This window comes from Truncatella angustata (genome assembly GCF_020726525.1).
Source record: "Truncatella angustata strain MPI-SDFR-AT-0073 chromosome Unknown BKA67scaffold_1, whole genome shotgun sequence".
Lineage (NCBI taxonomy): Eukaryota > Fungi > Ascomycota > Sordariomycetes > Amphisphaeriales > Sporocadaceae > Truncatella > Truncatella angustata.
In genome coordinates, this window is record NW_025763381.1 from 3,149,793 (window position 1) to 3,176,392 (window position 26,600).

Consider the following 26,600-nt stretch of genomic DNA (forward strand, 5'->3'; position numbering starts at 1 on the left):
CCGTAACATGTCCGTCATTGCCCACGTCGATCACGGCAAGTCTACCCTGACCGACTCCCTTCTCGCCAAGGCTGGTATCATCTCCAGCGCAAAGGCCGGTGATGCTCGTTCCATGGACACCCGTGCCGACGAGCAGGAGCGTGGTATTACCATCAAGTCGACCGCCATCTCCCTGTACGGTCAGCTCCCCTTCGAGGAGGATCTCAAGGACATCGTCAACCAGAAGACCGACGGTAACGGTTTCTTGATCAACTTGATCGATTCCCCCGGTCACGTTGATTTCTCATCTGAGGTCACTGCTGCCCTGCGTGTCACTGATGGTGCTCTCGTCGTCGTCGACACCGTTGAGGGTGTCTGTGTCCAGACCGAGACCGTCCTGCGTCAGGCTCTTGGTGAGCGCATCAAGCCCGTTGTTGTCATCAACAAGGTCGATCGTGCTCTCCTCGAGCTTCAGGTTTCCAAGGAGGACTTGTACCAGTCTTTCTCCCGTACCATCGAGTCCGTCAACGTCGTCATCTCCACGTACCTTGACAAGGCTCTTGGTGACCTCCAGGTCTACCCTGACAAGGGTACGATTGCTTTCGGTTCCGGTCTGCACGGTTGGGCTTTCACCATCCGTCAGTTCGCTACCCGTTACGCCAAGAAGTTCGGTGTCGACCGTAACAAGATGATGGAGCGTCTCTGGGGTGACAACTACTTCAACCCCCACACCAAGAAGTGGACCACCAAGAGCTCCCACGAGGGCAAGCAACTTGAGCGTGCCTTCAACCAGTTCATCTTGGACCCCATCTTCAAGATCTTCTCCTCTGTCATGAACTTCAAGAAGGAGGAGATTGCCACTCTTCTCAGCAAGCTTGACCTTAAGCTCACCGCTGAGGACCGTGACAAGGAGGGCAAGCAGCTCCTCAAGGCCGTCATGAAGACTTTCTTGCCCGCTGCTGACTGTCTCTTGGAGATGATGATTCTCCACCTTCCTTCTCCCGTCACTGCCCAGAGATACCGTGCTGAGATGTTGTACGAGGGTCCCGCTGATGACGAGGCCGCTATCGCCATCCGCGACTGCAACCCCAAGGGACCTCTTATGCTCTACGTCTCCAAGATGGTGCCCACCTCTGATAAGGGTCGTTTCTACGCTTTCGGTCGTGTCTTCTCTGGTACCGTCAAGTCTGGCCTCAAGGTCCGTATCCAGGGTCCCAACTACACCCCTGGCAAGAAGGAGGATCTCTTCATCAAGGCTATCCAGCGTACCGTCCTGATGATGGGTGGCAAGGTTGACCCCATTGATGACATGCCTGCTGGTAACATCGTCGGTCTCGTTGGTATTGACCAGTTCTTGCTCAAGTCTGGTACTCTTACCACCCTCGACACCGCCCACAACCTGAAGGTCATGAAGTTCTCCGTCTCTCCTGTCGTGCAGCGATCCGTCCAGGTCAAGAACGCTCAGGATCTGCCCAAGCTCGTCGAAGGTCTCAAGCGTCTCTCCAAGTCCGACCCTTGTGTCCTGACCATGTCCAACGAGTCTGGTGAGCACGTCGTTGCTGGTGCCGGTGAGTTGCACTTGGAGATTTGCTTGAAGGATCTCGAGGAGGACCACGCCGGTGTTCCCCTCATCATCTCCGACCCTGTCGTCCAGTACCGTGAGACCGTTGTTGGCAAGTCCAGCATCACTGCTCTGTCCAAGTCTCCCAACAAGCACAACCGTATCTACATGGTTGCCGAGCCCATCGATGAGGAGCTTGCCAAGACCATCGAGGACGGCAGAATCGGACCCCGAGACGATTTCAAGGCTCGTGCCCGTATCTTGGCCGACGACTTCGGCTGGGATGTCACCGATGCCCGAAAGATTTGGTGTTTCGGTCCCGATACCACTGGTGCCAACTTGCTTGTCGACCAGTCCAAGGCTGTCCAGTACCTCAACGAAATCAAGGATTCCGTTGTCTCCGGTTTCCAGTGGGCTTCCCGCGAGGGTCCCGTTGCCGAGGAGCCCATGCGTGCCGTTCGTTTCAACATCATGGATGTTACCCTGCACGCTGACGCCATCCACCGCGGTGGTGGCCAGATCATCCCTACTACCCGCCGTGTCCTGTACGCCGCAGCCCTGCTCGCCGACCCTGCTCTTATGGAGCCCGTCTTCTTGGTCGAGATCCAGGTTCCCGAGTCCGCCATGGGTGGTGTCTACGGTGTCCTCACCCGCCGAAGAGGTCACGTCTTCAACGAGGAGCAGCGTCCCGGTACTCCTCTCTTCACCATCAAGGCTTACCTGCCCGTCATGGAGTCTTTCGGTTTCAACGCCGATCTGCGCCAGGGTACATCCGGCCAGGCCTTCCCCCAGCTGGTGTTCGATCACTGGCAGCACTTGCCTGGTGGCTCGCCCCTCGACGAGAAGTCCAAGGTCGGTACCATCGTTACTGAGATGCGTAAGCGCAAGGGTCTCAAGGTTGATGTGCCCGATGTCAGCAACGTAAGTTCACATCTTAACTCTATTTTTAATGCCGCTTTACTTACTAAATTTACCAGTACTACGACAAGCTATAAACGTCTTACTGCTGTGCTGTTAGACTTTTGTCTCACGGCGTCCATTTTGGATGCCTTGGGGCGATTCCTCGCATTGACAGGCCCAGGACTTCTTACATAAATGCGAAGCCAAGGGTCACGAAGATGATGATGCGATAATGGATAAAGAAAAGCTATATGGAGGGCAGAAGCGTGAAGCTGTTTAGTAGCTATGATCCATCTGGTCTTACCTGTAGTTATGATGAAATTGAGACATGTTTAGACAAGTATGAGCTGGCTTTTCTGGTGACTGAGACGATAAGAGATGCTATGCATTGGGTGTCACTTGGCCACCATCAACCGTTGCCCAGAGAATTCCCGTTAAACAGGAGTAATTTCAACAAGTAGCATTTTCCCGTTAAACTCCTACATATAATGCGTTGGCAGTGATGATTTTTCGAAAGGGCCAGCTCCAGCTCATTTGTGCCTTCACAGCTGGCAGGGGAAAGGGCACCTGCCAGTAAAATTTACGTTAGTGACCTAATGACCAACTTCACAGGGAAAACAAGGTAACGACGCCGCTCGAAATTAGGGTTCAATGGATATATCTTTTAGATAGGGCGAAAGATGGAATCAGACTCAGAATGATTGCCTCTCATGAGTTTTCGTCGATCAAATTCACAGCCTATTGTATTAGGGTTGGGCATCAGCTCACACAGTCGGCCCCATGTCGCGGAACGAACATGAAAACGGGGACGAGCTTTGCGAGCCCCTCGCGCCATCAAAGATGAAACCAGCAATTTTGAGCCCATACAGTATGGTCCAGCTATCTCTGACACCAGCTACTGGTTATGGCATCTTCGCCACGAAAGACATTCCGAGGGGCACTCTAATCGCCGTCGAGGCACCTTTGGTTGAGATACCAGCCGGGACTGATGAGGAGTCCCCTGTTGCATTTTGCATCTCATTGCAGAAGTTGACGGAGGAAGATCTTGTCCGTCTTGACAACCTCAGTTGCGATCCGGCCACGTTGGATGTCGTCCGTAACGGGGATATAAGGAGGGAGATTCACAACTGGTATCAGGACAACATCGCCATGAAGAACCCGGAGCTGTTCAGCGAGCTTTACGACATCGTGGCGCTTGCCTGTCAGCGTTATTCGATATTCCTCACCAACAACCTTTCCATGGGTGTTAACAACGGCCGGGCTGTCTTCGATTTCTTCTGCCGCATGAATCACTCCTGTCGGCCCAGTATCTATGAGCACTACGACAAAGCGTCGAATCGTCTGAGCATCCGTACGCTCCACGATATCAAGACAGGAGAGGAGGTATATTCCACCTATATTGACGTTTTGATGCTCCGTAAGCGGAGGATCAGAAAGCTGAAGGCGTGGGGTTTCATTTGCCTGTGCTCTGCATGCTCGGACGATGCGATGGAGGCGTTGTGTGAGCGCTCTATCAAATTGGATGATATGTTGGAGGAGTTCTTCTTCTATCTAGATGACCCGTCGATCCAAACGACTGATGATGACTGGCCCGTTTTGAAAAGTGCAAAGGAAGCACTTGGAGCGGCTGAGGAACTTGCCAGTAACCTTGTTCGACAGGGATTGACTGGGGAGCATTTGTTTATTGCGTATGACAATCCCAATGAAAACGCGAACCCGGCCTGTGGCTAACGAAAGTGGTAGATATAAGTGTTGCTCGCAACTCTGTCACATGATCCTTGATACCGATAAAGCGCTGGATTATGCGCGGCTGGCCCGTGATGTTGAGATAAAATGTGTCGGGCCAGATGCCGAACTCTCAGATCTCCTAGAAGCATCGGAACACTGGATAATGAATCCTGACAGTAATAGAGGCGAGACATAGCCAGTGAAGAGCAACATGAGATTAGTAACGTGCTTGATATTACATACCTTCGCAGCGGCTTTTGGTATGTACAAAAGGAGCACGTTGTGTATAGACATCGACGAAACATCAGTCTTCCACGGTCTACCTGACAGCCATCCATTGAAGAAATCAAAATATGAGCGGGCTTCGATAAGGCAAAGTTGTCAAACATGATCTGGCTGCAGTGCTCTGTAGGTTTAAAATATTGAAACCGTGAAACGTCTGGCTTATTACACTCGACTGAGGGTCGTACAATTGAAAACAGCTCTGGAGCGAAAATCGCAGCAAAATCTTGTGATTTCGATCTCACATTCCTGAGGACAGTTTCCGTCAGTCTACGAGGCAGTGTAATTCTTGTTGCAAAGGCAGATGCCACTCACTTTACTACTTGAGGCACAAATCTTCTCCGCATGAAGCAAAGGATGTTTCAACCAGTAATGCAATCAGTATAGGCTTCAGGTAACACAACAGGGGATCGCTCCCAATAACAGCTCTGACCATGTACTTTGGACTCAATGCCAAGCAAGTTGAAGCAAGACTTTGAGACATCATTCAGTCGACGGTCCGGCCGTGATCAGCTTTGCAGAGGTGCAGAAACGAGAGGGAAGGGCCGATCCCACAAGTCTGATGTAAACACGGAGTTTTACGTTCCATAGTATATCTTTATTTCGAGAACGGTTCTTCGTGAAAATCATCATGAAGGAGAATGGAACGTTCTCCAATTCCGAAAACTAGTGGTGCACATTTGCGGCGCATGGTCTTTAACAACGCAGTGCGCTCACGAAGTATGCGTACAGCAACAGACAGACCCTCACCCAGCCACCAGAAAATGAATATGGCAACTCTGTTGTGGCTGCTGCTGGCAGTGGCAAGTTAAAGGGATTACTCTAGGCCGCCTGATCAGCGGCCATCAGGTGTAAGGTTTCTGAACTCTCTGGCAAAGGAGGTTTCAGTGGCCTCTGTTCTATCGAGGGACGACAAGAGATATGCGGACGTTGCTGGTTTGCATACCAATTTTTCATAAATGCTGTTCTGCGAAGCTTGAAGGCCCGTCGTCAGCTACCTTAGTCCTCCCTTTCATAAAATGGTGGTCCGTTGAGCAACAATTCCCGGGAGCGCCAACGTGTCAGTTTACATTGAGGCGGCTGAGCATGAGGTACACCCACAGTCCTTGACTAACTTTGATATAAGCTGCTGGGATACTGTTGATGACTGCTGGTCCACGGATATGACTATCTGCTGTCCGGGGAGTGGTTGGGATAACTTAAACGGACGGGCTTGGTTCCATGCGTACAGGCTGTGCCTAGCAACTTTTCCTTGCCCCTCAGCAATGATCAATGTAGTAGACCGCATCTCTCTGCGGGATTGCACCAGATGAATGTGGTCGCTGTTACGTTGCGGGGTGTAATCAATGAGGCATTTGCTTTCCTTTGTGGCCTGTCATACCAGGCTTCCGCTCTTCGACTACATTAGGTCTCTCCTAATGTTTCTGCACTTTTGTGGTGCGGGTTAATTCTGAGATGCAACGCTGCTCGAGTGCAGGTTCAAACGACTACCCTGCTATTCTCGGACGGAACTGGTGGAATGAGAGATTCTATGCCTGAGTACCTTGGGAAAGGGGCATTGAAGTTTGATGAGGTCATATTCCATTGATTGACAGCCTCAGCTCAAATATTAGCGCATCTACTGCTATGCTATTAGAGCTCTCCATAGTGCAAAATTACACTGAAAATAATTTGTCATTCTCGAGCACATGCTTCTGTTAATTTCGTCAGGGCATGGACTATGTACCTTGCTTGATTGAGGCCTGGTGGACTCATGCGACCATGAACTCAATGTCCGCCTGAACAGTATGTCAACAAGCGACTTCAAGAGTGATCAGGCACTGCAGAGTAGTTGGAGCTCGCCACACACCGTAAGGACTGGACTGAACAGGTGTCATCCCGATACCACTTGGCTTTGGCGGCTCTACGCACACAAAGGAGTTAGATAATTTATTTCTAACGATCGATTTCCGCTGTATAATTACTTATACTTAGACATGCATTGTTCAATCTTTGAAACAATTCGCAAAGATGCAGGCGGGGCCATGATTGTCCAAAGTGTATATCTTTGTCGTTGATATCTTGCTCATGCTTGTACTGATAGTCTTGATGTATGTGATATATCGAGTCATTTCATTGACACTGGGAAGGTCTCATGTTTTCGATGTCCCAGAGGATGTTGGTCATTTGATCCTCATGGCTCTGGACTTGCCGGCTATTGGACAGCTGAACAGGGAGGCACAATATGCGAGGCACAAGATGATCAGACTGCAGTGGAACGCGAAAGACACATTATAGTTCGTTGTGGAAGGAACTTATCGTGGAGATGCGGGACCGGAGCCAGAAATTCGGCCTCTTCAAACAGCTTGGGGGGCAGGGCTGGAAGAAGCGTAGGCCAATTCAAGCACTCTGCTGAACGTTGACACACGGGGGTTTTGATCGAATCATCCGTTACAGCCTAGTGTGATTACTACTCCTGATCATGCCTTTGATCGTCGGGGCGTGGTGTCGTACGTGCTAACAAACATGGGACAGTTCACTTGCAGAATAAACCGGGGTCATGGTTTAACATGGTAAATCAACGATAACCGCTGCTTAAAATTAGACAATACTGCGAGTGAGGGCGCTTAGAAGACCCAACGAAGAATATGTAGGTAAGTTTTACACCCACGACACGTCGGGGCAATATAGTCAACCCAATCTCATTCGGGGACAAAGTTACACAACATCCACACGCTCCTGAGGTGGGTATCTTCATCGGAACACCCAAGTAGACAACAAGTGCAAACCCACACATTTAGATGTTTGGGCTTGTTGCTTCCTAACATTGCCAGAAATCTCTTTTCTTGTTGAGATAATACTACGCTGGAAGTGCACCAAGCTTTTTGGTAGTTCTTCATATCGTCTAAATCAAGCGCAGCCAACCTGACCATATGCACAACGAATCCATTTCCGCTCCTCAACTACCTTGCCATGCAATAACTTCGTTCATCTAAACATTTCAGTGCCCATAACTAGTCACTCTGCTTCCTCACAAGTCTGTGTTCATTCCCAGACGGGGCTCCTTCCACCATATCGCCCTCAAGAACCGTGCCGATCCGCACAATAGGTAGGTCATATCTGTAGATTGGCGAGCGGAAGAACCACTTCCAAAGTCGGACGTGTTTACCCGTCGTGGTAACCATTGGAATTCACTTGCTCCAATTTCGGCGACTAGCCGGCAAAGCGGAATCGAGCTGTCTCCAGTTGGCCCAAGCCGTCACGAGGCGCTATGTATCTTCTGCGGTAAGTGTTTGTGAAGTCCTGGAGGATCGAGCGGATTTGTCTGATATCGCCGCTATCGTTCGTCTGTAGCTTTTCTCGGATCTTGATCATCACCCGCTGAACATCAACAGGCGTCACAGTTCCTGGAGGCAACATCTTGATGGTCTGTTCCACCCAAACTGTGGCTTCACCTGGCATGATCTCGAAGAGAGTGAGCAGCGCACCACTACCGTCCGCGAAACAGTCCCGAGGGAATGTTATCATCATGCCAGCTAGAACCCGTTGAACCAAAACATCGCCCTTCGCAGACAGCAGCTGTCTGACAATTTGTCGGAGTTGGTCGACTGCAGCGCCACCAAGATGCTCGGAGGACGACGGTGGATTTTTGCTGCCCCATGATAACAGGTCTCTGATGTAGTGGAGCGTCGCGGTCAAGGGATCACGCTGCTCCAGTCCAAGAACCGACAAAGCCGCCTCAAGGATTGGGGTAAAGAGGTGTGAGGGGATGAGCTTTTGAGGGTAGTACAAAAGGGTATCGATAAGGAGACGGAAGAAATCTTCTACCACATCAGGAAGCTCTTGTGGTGTAAGCTCGCTAATAAAGCGCAGCATGTTCGTCGCTTGTGCCTCAAAGAAGACATAGATTGAATCAGTGATGCTCTGATCCATGTGCTCGCGGTCATCCGAAAATTCGCGGAGAATTGCACCAGTGACCCATAGGAAGCAACCTTGCCTCGACGACTCAAATCCAGCGGCTAGCCTGTTTGCCATATCTGGCAAAATTGGTGTCATGGCTCCTCTGTGGCTAATGACCATGAAGCGCCAGCATCGGCAGACGCGCTCACAAATTGGCGAGAACCCAATGAAGCCGTCGAGGATTTTGGCCAAAATAGGGAATGCCTCCTTCCAGTACTTGACCACGGGATCTTCTTCGCCATGGTTTACAGGAGGCAATGTGACCACTTGTTGGACGAAGATCGAGATCAGTTGCAGATGGTCTGCTACGGCAAGCTTGCCCTCATCATCGGTGGCGTTGTTGGCCTTTGTCATCAACCTCTGCATAAGAGGATCGCAGTACAGTTTCAGAAGACTGTAGATTTCATCCTTGGGTTGAACACTGACGACACTGGCAACACCCTCCGTGATCTCTTCCTGGCTCGTATCGGGTAAGCTGTCAAGAATCTTGTCGTAAAACTGCTGCAGCTGAACCACTTGAGCACTCAGAAGGTGTCTACAATCTGTACAGAAGTACTTGATAGCCATGGCGGCAGCACGAACAACTTCCTTGGAATCGGTTTGGAAGGACGAGACGATGTAGTTGAACTGCGCCTCCAAGAATTCTGGGTGCGCTGCAGTCCACTCTGTGTACCGTCCTATAACCATGATAGTTGCGAACCGCAATTTCTCATGTGCTGGAATCTGAACGAGTAGAGGCATTAGTTGAGGCAGAACGATGTTCTCATCTTTGCCGACCATACGGCCCATGGCGCGCATGGAAAATAAGGGTGCCTCAAGCTCTTGCCAGTGCGGAACTGACGTAGCCGTTGCCTGGCCGGCATACTTCTGGGACCAGACCTTGATCGCATCGAGAACCTTGGTGAGGCACTCGGTAACTCCCATGACCTCACATGAGTCTTTGAGGGTATCACCCATGGCGTGCCTGAACTCACGGAACTTTTCCTCTGCCACAAGATCACCCTCAAAGAGATCTCGAGGGTGGAGGTCACGACCGTCTTCGGACTGAGGATACTGGAGGTGCTTCAGTAGGATATCCACCAGCTTAGAGTAGACATCCACGAGCTCCATTCTTGCTTCGATAAAGCGCTCCAGGACAATCAACTGCTTAAGCTCATACCAAAAGTCGAATGTGTACTCGATGACATCTCTGTCCTTGTCGCTAGAGGCACACTCCATAATGGCATCTACGAGGGGTCTAAAGGTGCTGGGCTCTCGTGCAATGGCCACGACCCAGGCGGTTCCGGCATCTGAAAGCACTCGAGTCAATGACTTGTATGCTTCGACATCCTCCTCCTCGACGACCTTTTGGATTTTCGGCTGCAGAGCGACAACTCGTGGCAGAAGCACCTGGATGGTGTTTATATTGTCGTCGACGTCCCTCGTCTCCCTAATCATGGTAGACAAACACTCGGCGGCCTCTTGGAAAGCCTGATCGCCTTCTACGGCGTTAAATACAACGTTCAGCAGAGGTGAGTTGACTACATCGTCAACGGGGACCTCTCGTAGCCAGGAGGTTATGCATTCGAGTAGTTGTGGATTCGTTGCCGCCGCAGCTGAAGACGAATGTCAGCGTCTGGCACAGTATAACAGTGGACAGTGGGCTTTGGAGGACTCACGGGATGACTGTGCGTAGTTGATCAAGAGTTGTATGACCTGTGGCGCATTGTCCGATAACAGCTCGGTAGTCCTCAGATTTAGTTCTTCTTCCTGTCATAACCAATTAGACCGTGATCCAAGGCTCGTTGTACCACCACGAGGCGCCGCCGACGGGTAGATAAGCATAAGACGTGTTGGTGTTTCGCGTTCCACATACACTAAGGGTGATTTTGCGACCTTCAGTCACCTCTTCAGGGAGGATTCGGAGGAAATCCAGAATAGCCGCATGGCTTTGGGGTTGGTCGCTCAAGGTTGAGACGACAAGCGGGAGAACATCCTTCCACTCTTTCATCTGGATAGCCAATATTGCCAGACACACGCAGAGCTGGACTCGAATGGGTTTGGGGCCAGGCGCATAGACCTTGAGGAGCTCCAACAGCTGGGTTCGAACTGCGACATGTTGTTCGGTGGGTATTTGTGTGGTGAGGTCGTATGTGATCTGAGAGGAAGGGTTAGATGCGACAGTTGCGCACATCGTTCGGCACCGAGAACCGGGGAGTATCGCTCACCTTGCCCCTGAGCGTCGTTGCTGCGAAGAGTTTGACATCGGCCTCGGCATCTGACTGCAACAACGAGAATGTAGTGGTCCAGGCACTTGTCTAGCAGAGCAGAGCAGAGCATCGAATCAGTACGGAAGGCAGCCTAACTGGGAGGGGATGATCTCTGGACCTACCGACTTCTGAAACTCCTCAAGGAACTTGTGCGCTTTCTTCTTTCGGTCTGCATCATTGCTGCGCATGGTGAGCATGGCCTCGAGTACTTGCTGCGGCGGAAAATCCGCTTGCGCGCCGTTTGAAGCCATGAGGTGCAGATGCTGCTGGTGGAATCAGAATGGTAAGTTGGTGTGCCGGGGGACAATGTGTATGCGCATGTGCGTGGGCAGTCGCATGCAGTGCAGGCCGTGGGAAGGTCAGGCTGCGGTTTGGTTTGGCCTTATTTTGGGGGGGTAACCCAGGCAAAGGGGGGAGGGGCGGCCTGAAGAACGTGAGGTTGATATAATGCTGCGGCGAGGACCAGAGTGAAGAGACTGGCTGTCAGGAAGGGAACAGAGAAAAGGAAAAAGGAAGAAGAAAAAAACCCTGAAACAAAACAAAGGACAGACGGCCAGGCCTTTCTGGTGGTAATGAGAGTATGTGGATATATTTCAGCTTGGTGGTTGACGGGCAGTGCAAGCGACCATCAAAGACCTCGAGGAATCATGTATGTAGTCTAGGTGAACGTTAGGTAGGTGTCAATAAAGTGACTTTGCGAAATTGTCAGGTCACAAATGGCCCGGCGTCATTGTCACAGCAGCAATGAATGAGTTTATGTGTGGGGGGACGGACCGACACACGTTTGATTGCCTGTTTGGCCGTGGCTTGGGCGGTGGTATGAGGGGTCTTTTTGTGGCTTGTTATCGGTTATCAATCGGTCTGTGGCACATTGAAACAGAGGCTGAGAGGTCAAGTCAAATCCGCCTGGCGCCCGGGCCTTTTGTTTGCTGGAGCTGGAGCTTGTAGCCGCGCCTCAGTGAGTGAAAGCGACAAGACAAGACGCAGCTGCCTCTGTTTTTTGGTGCCCGTATTTCACAGCCTTGCCTAGCCTAGAAAGCAGTCAAGACAACGACGAACCGATCCCACGCGTTTGACAGGCATCCCGAACCCTTTGCACACGTACAACACAGCAAAGAACTGTACAGGGTACCTCACAACCCCCCATCCCAAATACATAATGACTGGACGAGGAGGCGGTGGTGGCCGCAAGGTCCTCTTACCTCCCATCAACTTCATCTTCAAGCTGTTGCAGTCGCATGCCACCGTCAAGATCTGGCTCTATGAACAATTGGCCATAAGGATTGAGGGCAAGATCAGAGTACGTCCGCCCCCCAAGTTGCCCACAGCTCCCGCCGCCTCGCTAATATCTGTACTTGCCTGTCAGGGTTTCGATGAGTTCATGAACCTCGTAATCGACGATGCTGTGGAAGTCAAACAGATTACCAAGACAAACCCCGAGGAGAAGAGGAGGTCGCTCGGTATGTATCCCGATGGCATATCCCCCAAACACGCATGACGAGGCCGTGGCTGACTCTCGACAGGACAAATTCTGCTCAAGGGCGACAATGTTTCACTGATCCAGGAGGCAGTGTGAGCTTCCACCAATACGCGGCGTACAGGTAGTCTGGAGGGTCAATGGGTTTAATGGAATTTACGGATAATTGCGATGCCCCAGGAAAGCATCCAAAAACTGCGCTGTAGTCAACCGACTGCAATTTGCTCTACGGTCTATGCTGTACGGGACGATTGCTTGAACTCGCCATTGCCGAGGAACAGACCGTCAATGGGTTGGTCGTGCGGTCCAACAGGGACTGATTCCTCTGACGAGGCCGGCAGGAACTGTTCTCTCAGGGCTAGCGCATATAGCAGTATAGATGGGTGGCCATCCGAAGCCCTTTCCTCCTCAAGAGCCCGAAGTGCATATCGGTGCAGGTAATAGTCATAGAAACCCTTTCCGTGACCGAGTCTTCGAATCATCCCCGTTTCGGCATCTCTGTCAAAGGCAACTCCGGGCATTAGAATCAAATCCAGCGGAGCATCTTGTGCACTCTTTCCATCAAGCTCACCCACGCTCCGCTGTCTCTCGTTGACGGTGGCCGCATCGACACTGGGAATGCCCCATTTGTCGCGCTCAAGCGACTCGTAATCAGCCATATCTTTCAGACTCACCATATCCATCAGTCTGGCTGGCCCCTCACCGGAAGGCAGACCGGACTTGTGAAGATACGGGACGAAAACCTGCTTCCCTGCCGAAAGAGCGTGCCTGACAATGGGGTCGGTCTGGATTTCGCCATTTGGCATGGACAGATACACCGCAATTCTTTTTGCATTGACATACGGCTCAAACCGTGATAGTGAGCTGAAGACCTGGGAGCCTAGCTTTGCATTAGCTCTGCACGTCAGCGTTGCTTTTGACTATGTTTCAACTAATACCGACTTTGTGATGTGATGGAGTCGTGCGGTATGCTGGCCAATCTCTGCTTCATTAAGGAGCGGAGGCGGTTCTTTGCCGTGGTGAGCGTTGAGGAACTCATGTCGGTGTCGGCAGGCCCCTGCTGCATCGTCACAACCTCTTTGGAATACTTCACGATACCCCGCCAGATCCGGAAGTGTGAGATACAGATTATAGCCGAGCCGATAACTCCTTGAATGCTCCGTGCAAAGGCACGATTATGAATTTGAGCAGTGGCAGATATGACAAGGACCCGCCAGCCCGCCAACCCGCCAACCCGCCAGAGCCCAGGCAAAAGGCTAGGCTAGAGAGCTTTGAATGCAGCCAGCCCTGGCCAAGGAACCCAACTCTTTTCTGACCCGCCTTCGGTAAGAAATCTGCTACATCTGCGGCGCAATGCGACGGGAGCTGCCCTGCGCTTTAATTAGTCTTTCAATGGTCAGACGTACGGACTGTGAGAGCGTAGGTTACAGTATGCAGGTTGTCATGTACCCATCTTGCGGGATCAGTCGGCGACCTGCAGTCCATGCATCTGTGTCACAGCGTGCAGATGCATTAGGGTCCGAAATGCTCGAAGCCCAAGCTCAAGCACCAAAAGAGTGCCCAAGATGGATTTTTATCTAATCTATCTAGCCGACATCTTATCTATCGATCGATCATCGTGATGCGTTGCCAGGACTGGGTTCTCAAAATAACCCAAACTATTCTATGGCGCGATGTTGGTGTCGTTCCCGCAGCGCAACCCATGGCACAGCCCAGAGCACATCTAGCGCTTATCTAGAGTCAATTTAGTGCCTCCCTAGAACTGTTCTTCGCACGCACAGTCACCCGACCGCTGCAGCCGCCGCCAGGGTGAGCTAATCCCCTGATACTTTTAGAGTTCGGCGTGTCATGGACAGGCGACCCAAGCCGCTTCTTCGTTGTTCACAGCCATTAGATGCCCACGCGCGATACCCTGTAAAGTCATACCAAACGTAGCACATTTGGATAGCTGTCCGTCCGCCCGTATCTTGCCGTTTTGTCTCAAGTACCACGTGTGTATGTGGGAGACTTCTGTCCTGGAACTCCTCGCCTAATGACTAACATAGCGCCACTCACCGTATCACTGTGTCCCTAGGGCGCTGAATCACCCATCTCGTCGAGTCGTTTCCAGTTGTCTCCGCTTAGGTAGTGTCCATCTGTTTGGGTCATCCTGATTCTGGTTCTCCCTGCAGCCGCAGCCCCCCCCCTACCCTACTACCTTGTACCCTTATGACTCTCATGCCGAACCCGACTGTCATAAGCAATGACGATCCTCAACCACAAACCCCTGGCATTTCTAGCACCCACACTGGAAAGACCTTCCCCTTGCGATCCATAGGCTCAACCGAACGATCCACCGCGGTTGCCTGCCCCTCGTTGAATCATGCTACTTCTGCAGAGAATATCATAAGCCGTGACCCATCACCATCGCCAACCGAGCTCGGTATCGAGCTGTCCGAAGTCACGACCTCTGTCAGCTCCCATGGCCTTGGTGCGAGCTATTATGAACCTGACCAGACCTATATCGACCCCGACCTCGATTCGACAGCTGACACAGCTGAACAGCCCCATCCAATGTCGAAGGCGCCGCTGTTGTTAAGGTCCTCTCCCGGGTTTGGGACTGGGTCGTATGGAGCGGCACCAATAAATCCTATCGCGGAGGAAACCACAGGTAATAAAGATGGGGAATCTGACCCGTATGGTAGGTTTCCTCCCGGGCTGGAAGAGGTGCGCAACCGAAGGCGCAAGTCGCAAAGTACGAGCAGATCAGGGACCTTGGGCCGAGCAAGTACATCCTCACTGAGGATTCGAAGGCCATCTGAGGAGATCGGAGGCTCGACCGTTGTGGGAGGCCTTGAGGGCCGATTTGGAGTCACTGAAACAGCCGTCTTGAACGACACACTTTCCGATACAAAATCAGAATCGGGTGCCTCAGGCCCTTCAGATGGCGAGTCGGATGATGACAGTGCCAGCGAAGTGATCAACGAAGACGATCCGCCAGACAACTCGCCCTACGCACAAGTCAGAGCCTCGGTTGCGCCCACCGACAACTACACACTGTCTATAAGCACACCTCGTATGTGGATTCTATCGACTTTATTTGCGGTACTTGGATCTTCCACCAACTTGTTTTTCTCGTTACGATACCCTAGCGTTGCAATCACACCAGTTATAGCTTTATTGCTTGTACACCCTCTGGGTCTCGTCTGGGACCTTCTATTGAAACGGGATGACGACCCCGAGGAAGAATTCGTTGATGGCGTGCGAGTCACAGTGGCCGACGCAGCGTCTCCTACCCACTCTAATCTGCCTCCCCTACAGCAGAGAGGTCGAGCCCAGAGATTTCGCCTATGGCTCGCACAAGGAACGTGGAACGAAAAAGAGCATAGCTGCGTCTATGTCAGCAGCAATGTTTCGTTCGGGTTTGCATTCGCCACGGACGTGATTGTCGAGCAGACACAATTCTACAAACAGGACGCTCCAATAGTGTACCAGCTATTGCTGACACTCTCGACTCAGATTCTTGGTTATGCATTCGCTGGCCTCACCCGACGCTTTTTGGTACGCCCGAGTGGAATGATCTGGCCCGGAACCTTGATGTCGGCAGCTATGTTTGGAACCTTGCACAAAGAAGAGAACAAACCCGCAAATGGTTGGAGGATGAGTCGATGGAAGTTCTTCTACATCATCTTCTTCTCGTCGTTCATTTTCTACTTTATTCCCGGACTTCTGATGCCCGCGCTCAGCTACTTCAATGTGATCACCTGGTTTGCGCCAGACAATGTCGTCGTCGCAAACCTCTTTGGAGTCGTATCCGGTCTGGGTCTTTTCCCCCTGACTTTTGACTGGGCGCAAATAGCATATATTGGGTCGCCCCTGCTGACCCCATTCTGGGCAGCTATGAACGTCGTTGGCGGCTTGGTTATTGTCATGTGGATCATTGCCCCGATCGCATACTACACCAATTTGTTTTACTCGTCGTATATGCCCATACTGTCGGCATCCGTCTTCGACAATACTGGAGGTGTCTACGACGTCAGCAGGATTCTGACTTCAGATTTCGTCTTTAATAAGGAAGCATATTCCACCTACAGCAGGGTCTTCTTGCCGATAACTTACGTTCTCAGTTATGGACTGCAATTCGCTGGTCTCGCTTCGCTGCTTACGCACACCGCCTGCTGGCATGGAAAGGACATCTGGACGCAGTGGAGAAGATCCCTGAAAGAGGCGGAAGACGAAGGTAAACCATCATACCAGCCGCTGGGCACCGAGAACAACGGTCTTTCGCCAATTGCCAGGGATGATGGCGAGAGAGCGAGGTTGGGTATGAGGAGGTCGAACTCAAACTTCGATGACCTGCTGAGTCGAGAAGATGTCCATAACCGCCTGATGAAGCGTTACAAAGATGCACCGATATCTTGGTATTTGATGACAGCGATCACGATGACTGCCATCGGTATGTTTGTCGTCGAATAGTAAGTTGCGAATCTTTTTATAAACGTTTGAACCTTGACTAACATATACAAGCTATCCGATTCACCTACCCTGGTACGGTCTGCTCCTGGCGCTCGGAATCTGCTCAGTGCTCTTTATTCCTATTGGCATTGTTATGGCGGTCACGAATCAACACAGCAGTATCTATCTTATATGCCAGCTAATCGCCGGTGCCGCCTTTCCCGGGCGGCCGCTAGCAAACATGGTCTTCGTAACGTATGGCTACATATCCTCTGCGCAAGGTATCAAATTTGCTGCCGATCTGAAACTTGGACATTACATGAAAATCCCTCCGAGGATTCTCTTCAAGGTACAAATGGCCGCTACGATCATCTCTTCGCTCACACAGATTGGCGTCCTCAACTGGATGTTTGCAAATGTCCCTGGTCTATGCACGCCACAAGCGATTAATGGTTTCACATGCCCCATCGCCAGGGTGCATTTCAATGGCTCGATTCTTTGGGGGGTTGTTGGACCAGCCGAATTCTTCGGACCTGGCGCAACATATCGACCACTGGTTTGGTGCTTTTTGATTGGAGCAATTGCTCCTATACCGTTATGGCTATATGCTCGAGGCAAGAGAAATAGCATTGTACGCAAAATCAACCTGCCTGTCCTCTTTGGATCTCTTAGCTGGATTCCACCAGCTACAGGTCTGAACTTCTCGGTTTGGGCATTAGTGTGCTACATTTTCAATTACGTGATCAAGAACCGGGCAGGCGCCTGGTGGGCAAAGTACACAATGACATTGAGCGCTGCGCTCGACTCCGGTCTTGCGGTCGGTATAGTCACTGTATTTTTCGGCTTTATCTTCCCTGGCTGGATGGAGGGTTTCAGTTGGTGGGGTACTGAGATTTACAAGCAAGGCTGCGACTGGCAAGCCTGTGCGTATAACACTGTAGCGAACGGCACACATTTTGGTCCTGATAAGTGGTAAAGGCCACTTGCCTGCGCGAGGTATCGGACCCAACGGATTGTACACGCGTTAATCGTCTCTCAATCAGATGGTGGCTTCCGTTGCTGTTTGCTTGGTGACTGCGCATGAAAGACAGCTGTTGTCTCTGGACGAGATTGCGCTGAGAAAGGCTATTAACAGGAACGACTCATGGGCAAAGTATTGAGATGAATTATGGAATTGGCATGCGGGACTCGGCTAGGGAGTGTCACGCACGGCTCATTGGAATTTTGCATAGAGATGGAGTCATGGGATAATTGATTGTCCCGAACATAGTACAGCAGTCTTTTGTTAGGCATATTCAGCGATGCTTCTTGGTTTGGAAATAGCATTGTGGCTATAAGTGACTCATCGTCTTGCGCTGCACCATTGTGGGTGCATTCATGTTTACAACGCACACGCTGAAGAGTCATCAGGTACTGAAGTATAGGGACGGTGCAATGACTGACTCCTCAAGTACTGACGTTAAATTATGAGCAGCCACTGCTACAAGTCTTTTTGGAACTTCTGATGTCGAAAGAGTCACAGTGGAGCTTACTCGAATCCTACGACTTCCTATGTAGAACTAGTGCGACTGCAGTCAGGGATTCTCTGCATCCTGGGCTGGCCAGGGTCCACAGCCGCCAAACGCCAAACGTACTACGCATGCTCAACACCATTGCTCGTCTTTATCCGTAGTACTGTGAAGATCGTGTATCAATGCTCTACTGCGTCTGCCGTCAGCCAGAGTAGAACGTTTTGCCAACAATTACATATTGTGGATCCTGTAGATATTCGAACTACAGATTCTTGTAACAATAAATCTATAAAGACTGAGGAACCTTCACTCCCAAACTGGGGCATTTTCTTGGTAATATCAGCATCAAAACCATCAACAACTTAGCTCAACCCCCGCAAAGCATCACCAGAGAACAAGGAGTTCTAACCGCATCCCATCGCATTTTGATGAAATATAAAACAATAATAAAGTCCTGCATACCACTTCTCATAAAGCCGAATATACGTAGTTTCGAGTAACCAACGAAAGAAATCACACCGAATCACAGCAGGCATCGCAATCATGGCAAGCACGAACTCGTACAACCACCTCCCCACCTACCTCCCCTCATCCACCTACCCGCTCCTGCTGCGCACCCTTGAGCCCGAGGACAACGCCGCCTTCGCCGCCATACTCTCGGACCCGCGCAACACGGACATGGAGTCCGCCGAGGTCAAACAGGCCAAGCCCATGGAGCTCTCGACGGCGACCTCGGCGATCGCGCGGATGCGCGACAGCGCCGCCCAGGCCACCGTCGTCTCCGCGCCTTCTTCTGATGGTGGTGATGCGAGGGGCAAGGTTCTGCGGGGCCCCGGGCGCGTGAACCTCGTCATCGTGTACCTCGGCCAGGAGGGCACGGAGGAGGGCGACGAGCTGAGGAAGAAGGGCGGGCTGGTGATCGGCATCGGCGGGTTCGGGGGCATCAAAGATCTGTCGCACGGCACGGGTGAGGAAGAGGGGGTTGTCAGGGCCGGGGATGTGGGGGCCATGATCAATACTGAGTATCGCGGACGTGGGTTCGCGAAGGAATCCGTGAGACTGGCGATGGAGTGGGGGTTTAAGAGTGCAGCAGGAGGGGGTTTGCAGCTGGACAAGATCACGGCGACTACATTGAAGAACAACGTTGCGATGGTCAAGGTCCTTGACAAGTTCGGATGGAAGGGTCAGGACAAGACGAATGAGGACGGACTAGAAGAGCTAGATTATGAGATGACCTGGCAGGAGTGGGAGAATAAATAGGGGGCTTGCCGGCCCAGTACATTCTATGAGCGACTCCCATGATTTTCCAGTGACGATTGAACATCCACAATTAAAGCCTATTTACCGGTCTGGAGGTATCGTATGTGTTCCTTTTTAACATCACATTTCAAGTTTATCTCAACATTGGTTGCTAGAGATCATGGCTCCCATATGAGCACAATTATGGAATCTACGTCACTTGGCCCTTCTTGGGTGTGCACCGTGTCACCGGGCAATCGATCGTCTTCATCTCCATAGCTTACAGTGCTTCCTCGGCGCTTGATGTAAGCTTGCCAGACTTCCCCCTTGTCCGTCATATGTGCATCCAGCAGCCTCCAGGTCTGTTTAACGCCCACCCAGCTGACAACCTTCCTCTCGTCCTTACCTTCTACTGGATCGATGATGAGACGTGTGGCGATTTGCACGTTCCGACCCTTTTCCTTGCTCTGCTGTGTCACAAGCCGCGAGCTTTCCTTTAAAGGAACTATTTCAACTCCATCTGGGTAATGCGAGATCGTATGCCCATTGACCAGGATCCATGAGTCTTTGAACCAGAAGCGCTGAAGAAGACAGTTCTCTCCGCAAACGCTGGCGATCATGTGGGCTTTCCATGGCTCAAAGCGGTGCCGGTGTTTGTAATGATGTAGAGCAAGTGGTTGCACACCGCCCTCAAACCCAGTACGAAGGCCGGCATAGTCATCTTCGGGTACGTAGAAGGAAGGCAATACGTGAAGACTATCGTCCGTATGCTGAGAGACGCATTTGTACAGATGCTCGTCCCAATATGTATCTTCGCGGGCTTTGAGTTCACCATGGTGTTCACCATCTTCTCTGAGACAGGGTAGTTGCGCGAGTTTGTCCGCCATCGGAATAGTAACGAAAACAGCGCCTCCACCATAAGTCATGGTTATGTTATCTTCGGTGGTCCAGTCGGCGCGCTCGCTGGGGATACTGAGATAGACTTGCGGTTTCCTGGCGAACTTCTCCAGCTTGCCTATTAGCTTCCCAAGGGATGGGAAGAAGACATCATCGTCCACCAGGGCGAGGAACTGTTTCCCATGACCCTCCTTTGACACTTCATCATTGCGACGAGACAGCATGTGCATGAGCTCGATGTACCGCGTTGTGACGTCCGAGTTATCATTGGCAGCTAGCACCGTAGCGTCAATGCCCGTCTCCCTCAACCTTGCATCTATCAGTCCCACTTCTGCATTGCTGGCTCGATGCAGCGTGAGAACCAGGCTGGCGCCGTTAGTGCGCCCCTTACCGTCAGTGAGCCATCTTGCCCAATCGTGAATCATAGAGTCGTTCGAATACCTAAGTCGACTGTAGGACGTTGAAATCCCGAAGATGAGCGGTGAAGCGTCTACCTGGTCCGGGGTCATGGATTGGCTGAGTAAGAGCTGCACAGTCTTCTCGGCGTGCAATTCGAGGGCTTCGTCCCCGGGTCTGACCCGCTGAAAGTCGTGCGGCATGAATTTCATACCAGAATCCGTCATACTACTCCTTGAGGGCGATTTATATGCTGCCCGGATTCTCCTGGAAAACCACGGAACCTCTTTCGTCAGCCCATATCGGTCTGCCAAATCCTTTAGATATAGCACTTCGTCCGTGTATGAAGGACCTTTGGAAGTTTCATTTAACCATGTCCCTACTGTTTTTCCATCGGTATAGTCGTAAATGCTTGGCGCTCGTTGTGGTGGCCGGTAGAACCGCACTGTGGATAAGAGTATACAAAATACCACCAACGAAGTTAGAAAGTGTAGCCAGCGAACCCTTCCGGAGAAATAAACCGGCCGGAACATTGCGACCGCCAAGGCCTGGAAAGAACGAATGGACGACAGGCTGTTTTCGACAATAATTATTGTGATGATGTGGAGATAATAAAACCCAACAGTTTCGATCCGAATCGAGCGAGAAACGAGCGGCAGTGCATGAGGGATCAAATCGGGCTGCTTCACATGCACTGGGTAAAGGCTGCGACGGACGGACAACAGGATTGTTTGCTAATGGATCATAAGATGTGCCCTGAAAGTATATTCCCTCACGCGATGCGCGTTTCTTGATCAAGGGGCTTGTTCGCGGCCGATGAACTACTGGGGCGGGCCAAATCGATGCACAGAGGACCGCATGGTGAAATACGATAGAAGGGAAAATGTTGACGACATTGATGGAAGAAAAGATGTAGTCTGAGATGAAGCGAAGAAGAGTTAGATGTATTGCGGCGCACCAATCCACACCTACCGAATAAAGCAAGCAGATAACGGGTTTCCGGCGATAATGCAATCTGAGTTCGTTTAAAGGGTTCTTCGAAGCAATTGCATGCAGACTGGCGGCACAGACCTTTAACCGGACTCATTTCAGACATGCTCTATCCAGATGTATTCAGGAACCCTGTAAACTTTCCCTTGCAATACGTTGCTTTTCTCCGCACCACTTGCGTGACGCAATCAATCAAGACCAGGATACTCCGCACGCAAGATAAACTGCTCGGGAAATAGACTCTGCCTTAATTGCTTTTAAGGGCCGCCCTGCTGCTGAGTTCCTGGCAGTTTCTGGACATAGAAAATGGAGTTTCTGCAGGTCCAACTTACCATATCGAGCGTGTTATATCTACTACCACAGATGCTCCCCTCCTGCTTAGCACTGTATATCGCTGCAAGGCTGAGAGTTTCTTGGTTAAAGGAAACATCTTTGGTTCTGGCACTCACTGTTAGAATTAACCATCCAGAAGCCAAACTTTTGTAGCAAATGGAAATCACTTGCGATTTTTGCTTTCCGTTAGCCTATAAAGTAGCTGATCAAGATATAGGGAATTTGTCGTTGCTCTTATGATTTCTTGCGGCTAGTACTGTTTACAGTAACATCTCGGTCAATATATGTTACGTGTCATCAGGTCAAATATAGCAGTACTTTCCCCAGTCTACTGGAACACAACGGCTCTTTGGAAGGTGTCTCCAGTGATGGCCTCAGAGACCTTCCCCGGCCCTTGGTCCTATCCGAAATTTTGGAGCCTCTCGCCCCAACCTCATCTCGTCTGTCTTTGACGTCAAATCCCTTAAATCATGAAAATACACTTGTTTCTTACTCTTAGCATGCAGTCGAGCGTTTTACTTGAAGTATGCCACTAGTCCATGCCATTGCTTCCATAAGAATCAGTCGTGACTTCCTATTTCATGTTATATCACTCGGGACCTAGTGCTTTCCCTGAAGAGTTATTGATTGCACTCGACTAAGAGCCTGGATCGTACATGGATACATTTACATCCTCTTGGCCCATGCACATGACTTCGTTCCGTCACACTCTTGCTTCCTTGGTTTAAACTTGGTCGACGATTTTGGCATCCAACTCTCCTCACACAGCCATACGTTCCCTTATGATGACGACTACAATTTTCCCTAGAGAAACAGGACCTCCAGCACTTCCTGAAATGGAACTTGGTCAAACGTCGTTGGTCGCTGGCAACAAGACATCTGCAAACGCCCAGCCTGGACTCCAAAAACCGGGAGCACAACACCGTATTCTATCCCGGGAAGAGTGGGTACAGTTCTGCCATGGCATCGGTGTGCTGAAAGGCGACGAGAGCACAAAAGTTATCCGTCCCACCTCTTGGTAACTATCTTCATCTGCACGTCATGCGTTACGACTTCAGCTGACCCTGGAGTGTTTAGGTTCTGGCCTCCCAAGGGGCTCCCCAATGGCCTGTACCTAGACATACTTTGGGAAAAGTCCAAGTTCACGTATTGGTTTCATATTCTCGCTTCCATTAGATGGACGTTGATGATCTTGCAACTCTCGCTCAATGCCGTGCTCACTGCTCTCGGTTCCACTTCGACCAAGGACGGAGTCGTAATCACAACCATCGCCGGAGTCAATACACTCTTCGCTGGGATCCTTGCACTACTACACAATTCAGGGCTGCCCGATCGATACCGTTCGAACCGGAACGAATTTGCCAAGGTTGAGGAGTATCTCAAGGAGATTGTTGATACCAGACTAGTTCTCGCAGAGGACTCAATAGTCGAAGTGATGGCCGCCTGCTTCGACAGATTCGCAGCCGCCAGACTGTCGGTGCAGAACAACGTTCCGCAGTCGTATGTACCAGCTACCTCGACATCGCCGTCGAGAGTGGTCATCTCGAAGCCTATCGTCACTGACAAACACTAAACGCCATGGGGCTATTTCGAATTACCCCATAGTTCATTCTGTTTGTTCTATTTAATGCTGAAGGGGTTCAAGATTATCGATTTACAACACTAGCTAATGTCGCTGTCTTACACTCTCGGTATTTTTGAGCATTCTGGGAGTTGTGTTGTTTTAATGCCGATTAGCATGGGCGGCAATAAGTCGGGTAGTCTACGTCGACTAAGTACAAACTACGCTCAAGTCATACAAATGTTCCAACACGCTGTCTCTGGTCCTGAGATGGTCCACAGCAGGGCCCCTTGACTGCGTGTCAAGTTTCTAAGTATGAGATAGGCCGTTTATCTAACCTAGTCTAGCTCAATGCGTACACTCAGTGAGGGTATAAAGTGTTGGCTTTAATGGTTGGTAAGGTGGGGGTTTGACATGCTGTAGTTAGATGTATTAATACTTTCACGAAAGCAAACCCGCTTGGTTTACCAGTTTCTCTTGGTGTTCTGCCTTCGTTCAAGTATTTCCTTGCTCATTCATCAGGTAGACATGCCTACCATTGTTAACAAGCGCCCAGCTAAGCTAAGGATTTCGAGAGTTATTTCAAACTAGGTACCTATCTTTTATGGGCTGCATAGTAGTCACGCTCTGTAGGTTTCCCCAAGTGTAGACGCATTTCGAAAATTGATAAGGATGACGAAGCGGGTTACGACTTATGCTCGTGGATTGATGAACCCTCATGCTATGTGAGATGTTATGTACTAAGTTCGTATTAGCGCTCAGGAGTTCAACCAGACGCTGAATTATAGGGATTAGCCAGCGCTAAACAGCCCACGCCGGATGTCCTGACCGCCCGGCAGAACCACTATTTTTTTCTCTGGACTTGCGCAAAGAGCTCTCTAAGAGCAAACAGGATACCCTATAAACCGTATAATTCGACCAAGGCCCCAATGGTATGCGCAGCGCTCCTGCAGATCACACTGAATGATTTTCACGAGCTCACATACGCTGCGCTATGTCACAAGTAAACATCTGAACCGCGCATTTACCAAGACTCACCTATCGCAAGTCATTCGCACCATGGCTTCGAAGAAGAAGACACAGGATACGCCGTCAGTCAACACACGAAGGGTGACGGTGAACGGGGAAGAGTTCCTAGAAGTGAAGGAAGGTCTAGGTCGTATCCTGAACCCGTACTCAGCGCCGAAAGACTCCAAAGATGCCGTGAGCGAAGAGGAGCAGCAGAAGGTCTTTTACAATCCTATCCAACAATTCAACCGTGATTTGACCGTCCTCGCTATCAAATCTTATGGACAAGAGGTGATCGCGAGACGGCGCGCCGCCTCCGAGAGAAAGGTCAATAACAAGAAGAGGAAACGAGAGGGTACGGAAGATGGTAAACCTCAAAAGGAGGCAACCTCATCAGTCGGGACAGATGCGACTGTACCACCGGTCGAGGTGATAACTGCGACAACAGACGAATCTGGTGATCCTATGGATATAACAGAGCCGCCGAAGGAACAACGAATCAATGGAACGAGCCAGGTAGAGCAAGGTGCCGGCGTTGCTCAAACCGACAACTTGGAAGCTCAGGCCGCCACTAAGGAGCAAACTGAGGGCGCCCCGAAACACAGAAATTTGCAGCCCCCGAAGTTCACCATTCTGGATGCCCTCTCTGCGACGGGGCTACGAGCTTTGCGTTATTCCCAAGAATTGCCATTTGTAACCTCAGTAACAGCAAATGATCTGACACCATCGGCGGTTGAGGCCATCAAGCGTAACGTGGAACATAACGGTGTCGGGTCCAAGGTCAAGGTAAACCAGGGTGACGCTAGGGCACACATGTACTCTCTGATAGCGGAAGACCTTGCAAGAGAGCACGAGAAGAACCCTCGGGGCTTTAAGAAGAGCCCGAATGCACCATCAGGAAAATACGATGTCATTGACCTGGATCCCTATGGAACGGCGGCCACTTTCTTCGACGGGGCAGTCAACGCTGTGCGCGATGACGGGGGCCTGCTCTGTGTCACCTGCACTGACTCTGGTGTCTGGGCCTCGAATGGATATCCAGAAAAGGCGTATGCGCTCTATGGTGGCGTTACCGTGAAAGGCTTCTACTCGCACGAGGTAGGCCTCCGTCTGGTGCTACATGGACTAGCAAGTACTGCCGCACGCCAAGGTCTTACCATTGAACCCCTCCTCAGCTTGTCTATCGATTACTACCTGAGGATTTTTGTTCGCGTGAAGAAATCACCCGCCTCGGTCAAGTTCCTGGCTGGGAAAACGATGTCTGTATACAGCTGCGATCAAGGTTGTGGTTCTTGGGAGACGCAATTGCTGCTACGCAACAAGAAAGTCACCAACAGCAAGGGCAAGGGTGTGTTTTACAAACATGGCTATGCTCAAGCGCCCACCACGGACAGCACTTGCAAGCATTGTGGTAGCAAAACGCACCTCGCTGGTCCCATGTACGCCGGTCCTATTCACTCCGCTGAATTTATAGAACGCATCTTGGCAGATCTACCAAATGTGTCAAAGGATGTGTATGGCACCACACCCAGAATCGAGGGCATGCTGCATACAGCGCTTGAAGAGTTATCATTGCCGGCTCCAGAAGATCCTTCTGAAGCCTGCAAAGAAGACGAACTCGCTGCCATTGAGCCATACCCATTCTTTTTCCACCCTACAATTCTTGCAGGCGCCGTTCACTGCTCCTGTCCGGATGAGGAGAGCTTCCGTGGTGCGCTTCGTGGACTAGGATATGAGAGCACACGAAGTCATTGCAAGCCAGGAAGTATCAAAACTAATGCTCCTTGGTCGGTCATCTGGCACATAATGAGGGAATGGGTTCGCCAAAAGGCCCCTGTGAAGAAGGAAAATATCAAGGAGGGTAGCGCAGCGTACAAACTGCTGAGGCTCGACCAAGAGAATACCGAAGAAAAAGAGGGGAAAACAAGTCAAGACGAAGTTGACAAGCTGGAGGTGGTTTTTAACCAGGCTCTGGGGAAAGACAAATTGAAGAAAAAGATTGTCAGATATCAACAAAATCCCAAAGAGAATTGGGGTCCCATGAGCAGAGCCGGGCATTAGCAAGGGTCAATAAACTTCCGATGAAATAAGAAAAACACATTCAAACAATCTAACA

The 26,600-nt window shown here is 50.8% G+C and overlaps 10 protein-coding genes across 10 annotated transcripts; 7 read left to right on the forward strand and 3 right to left on the reverse strand.

Annotated features, from left to right (window-relative positions):
• Positions 1-7: 7 nt before the first annotated feature.
• BKA67DRAFT_653048 (elongation factor 2) lies at positions 8-2,535 on the forward strand (the record flags this gene model as incomplete). Its single annotated transcript, XM_046106287.1, has 2 exons — positions 8-2,461; positions 2,518-2,535. The coding sequence occupies 2 exons, from the start codon at positions 8-10 to the stop codon at positions 2,533-2,535; spliced, it is 2,472 nt and encodes an 823-aa protein (XP_045963968.1).
• A 343-nt stretch (positions 2,536-2,878) lies between these two features.
• BKA67DRAFT_30383 (uncharacterized protein) lies at positions 2,879-4,672 on the forward strand. The gene is made up of 2 exons (XM_046096095.1): positions 2,879-4,128; positions 4,184-4,672. The coding sequence occupies exons 1-2, from the start codon at positions 3,221-3,223 to the stop codon at positions 4,362-4,364; spliced, it is 1,089 nt and encodes a 362-aa protein (XP_045963969.1). The 5' UTR covers positions 2,879-3,220; the 3' UTR covers positions 4,365-4,672.
• Positions 4,673-7,502: 2,830 nt separating this feature from the next.
• Positions 7,503-11,135, reverse strand: BKA67DRAFT_30537 (exportin 1-like protein). The gene is made up of 5 exons (XM_046096107.1): positions 10,761-11,135; positions 10,597-10,686; positions 10,245-10,526; positions 10,048-10,138; positions 7,503-9,984 (listed from the first exon to the last, which is right to left on the reverse strand). Exons 1-5 carry the CDS (start codon positions 10,887-10,889, stop codon positions 7,643-7,645), a joined length of 2,934 nt encoding a protein of 977 aa, XP_045963970.1. The 5' UTR covers positions 10,890-11,135; the 3' UTR covers positions 7,503-7,642.
• Positions 11,136-11,797: 662 nt separating this feature from the next.
• Positions 11,798-12,214, forward strand: BKA67DRAFT_511003 (uncharacterized protein; the record flags this gene model as incomplete). The annotated part of the gene is made up of 3 exons (XM_046097373.1): positions 11,798-11,938; positions 12,005-12,098; positions 12,162-12,214. 3 exons carry the CDS (start codon positions 11,798-11,800, stop codon positions 12,212-12,214), a joined length of 288 nt encoding a protein of 95 aa, XP_045963971.1.
• Positions 12,215-12,348: 134 nt separating this feature from the next.
• BKA67DRAFT_529971 (uncharacterized protein) lies at positions 12,349-13,181 on the reverse strand (the record flags this gene model as incomplete). Its single annotated transcript, XM_046099161.1, has 2 exons — positions 12,349-12,995; positions 13,058-13,181. The coding sequence occupies 2 exons, from the start codon at positions 13,179-13,181 to the stop codon at positions 12,349-12,351; spliced, it is 771 nt and encodes a 256-aa protein (XP_045963972.1).
• Positions 13,182-14,668: 1,487 nt separating this feature from the next.
• On the forward strand, positions 14,669-17,525 carry BKA67DRAFT_589649 (OPT oligopeptide transporter protein-domain-containing protein; the record flags this gene model as incomplete). Its single annotated transcript, XM_046104496.1, has 2 exons — positions 14,669-16,569; positions 16,622-17,525. 2 exons carry the CDS (start codon positions 14,669-14,671, stop codon positions 17,523-17,525), a joined length of 2,805 nt encoding a protein of 934 aa, XP_045963973.1.
• Positions 17,526-18,161: 636 nt separating this feature from the next.
• On the forward strand, positions 18,162-19,346 carry BKA67DRAFT_545950 (GNAT domain-containing protein). Its single transcript, XM_046101359.1, has one exon. The coding sequence runs from the start codon at positions 18,604-18,606 to the stop codon at positions 19,318-19,320; it is 717 nt and encodes a 238-aa protein (XP_045963974.1). The 5' UTR covers positions 18,162-18,603; the 3' UTR covers positions 19,321-19,346.
• A 13-nt stretch (positions 19,347-19,359) lies between these two features.
• BKA67DRAFT_30641 (uncharacterized protein) lies at positions 19,360-21,244 on the reverse strand. The gene has a single exon (XM_046096115.1). It carries the CDS (start codon positions 21,123-21,125, stop codon positions 19,479-19,481), a length of 1,647 nt encoding a protein of 548 aa, XP_045963975.1. The 5' UTR covers positions 21,126-21,244; the 3' UTR covers positions 19,360-19,478.
• A 1,456-nt stretch (positions 21,245-22,700) lies between these two features.
• BKA67DRAFT_529975 (uncharacterized protein) lies at positions 22,701-23,488 on the forward strand (the record flags this gene model as incomplete). The annotated part of the gene is made up of 2 exons (XM_046099162.1): positions 22,701-22,933; positions 22,993-23,488. 2 exons carry the CDS (start codon positions 22,701-22,703, stop codon positions 23,486-23,488), a joined length of 729 nt encoding a protein of 242 aa, XP_045963976.1.
• An 834-nt stretch (positions 23,489-24,322) lies between these two features.
• On the forward strand, positions 24,323-26,593 carry BKA67DRAFT_545954 (S-adenosyl-L-methionine-dependent methyltransferase). The gene has a single exon (XM_046101360.1). It carries the CDS (start codon positions 24,440-24,442, stop codon positions 26,543-26,545), a length of 2,106 nt encoding a protein of 701 aa, XP_045963977.1. The 5' UTR covers positions 24,323-24,439; the 3' UTR covers positions 26,546-26,593.
• The last annotated feature ends 7 nt before the right edge of the window (positions 26,594-26,600 follow it).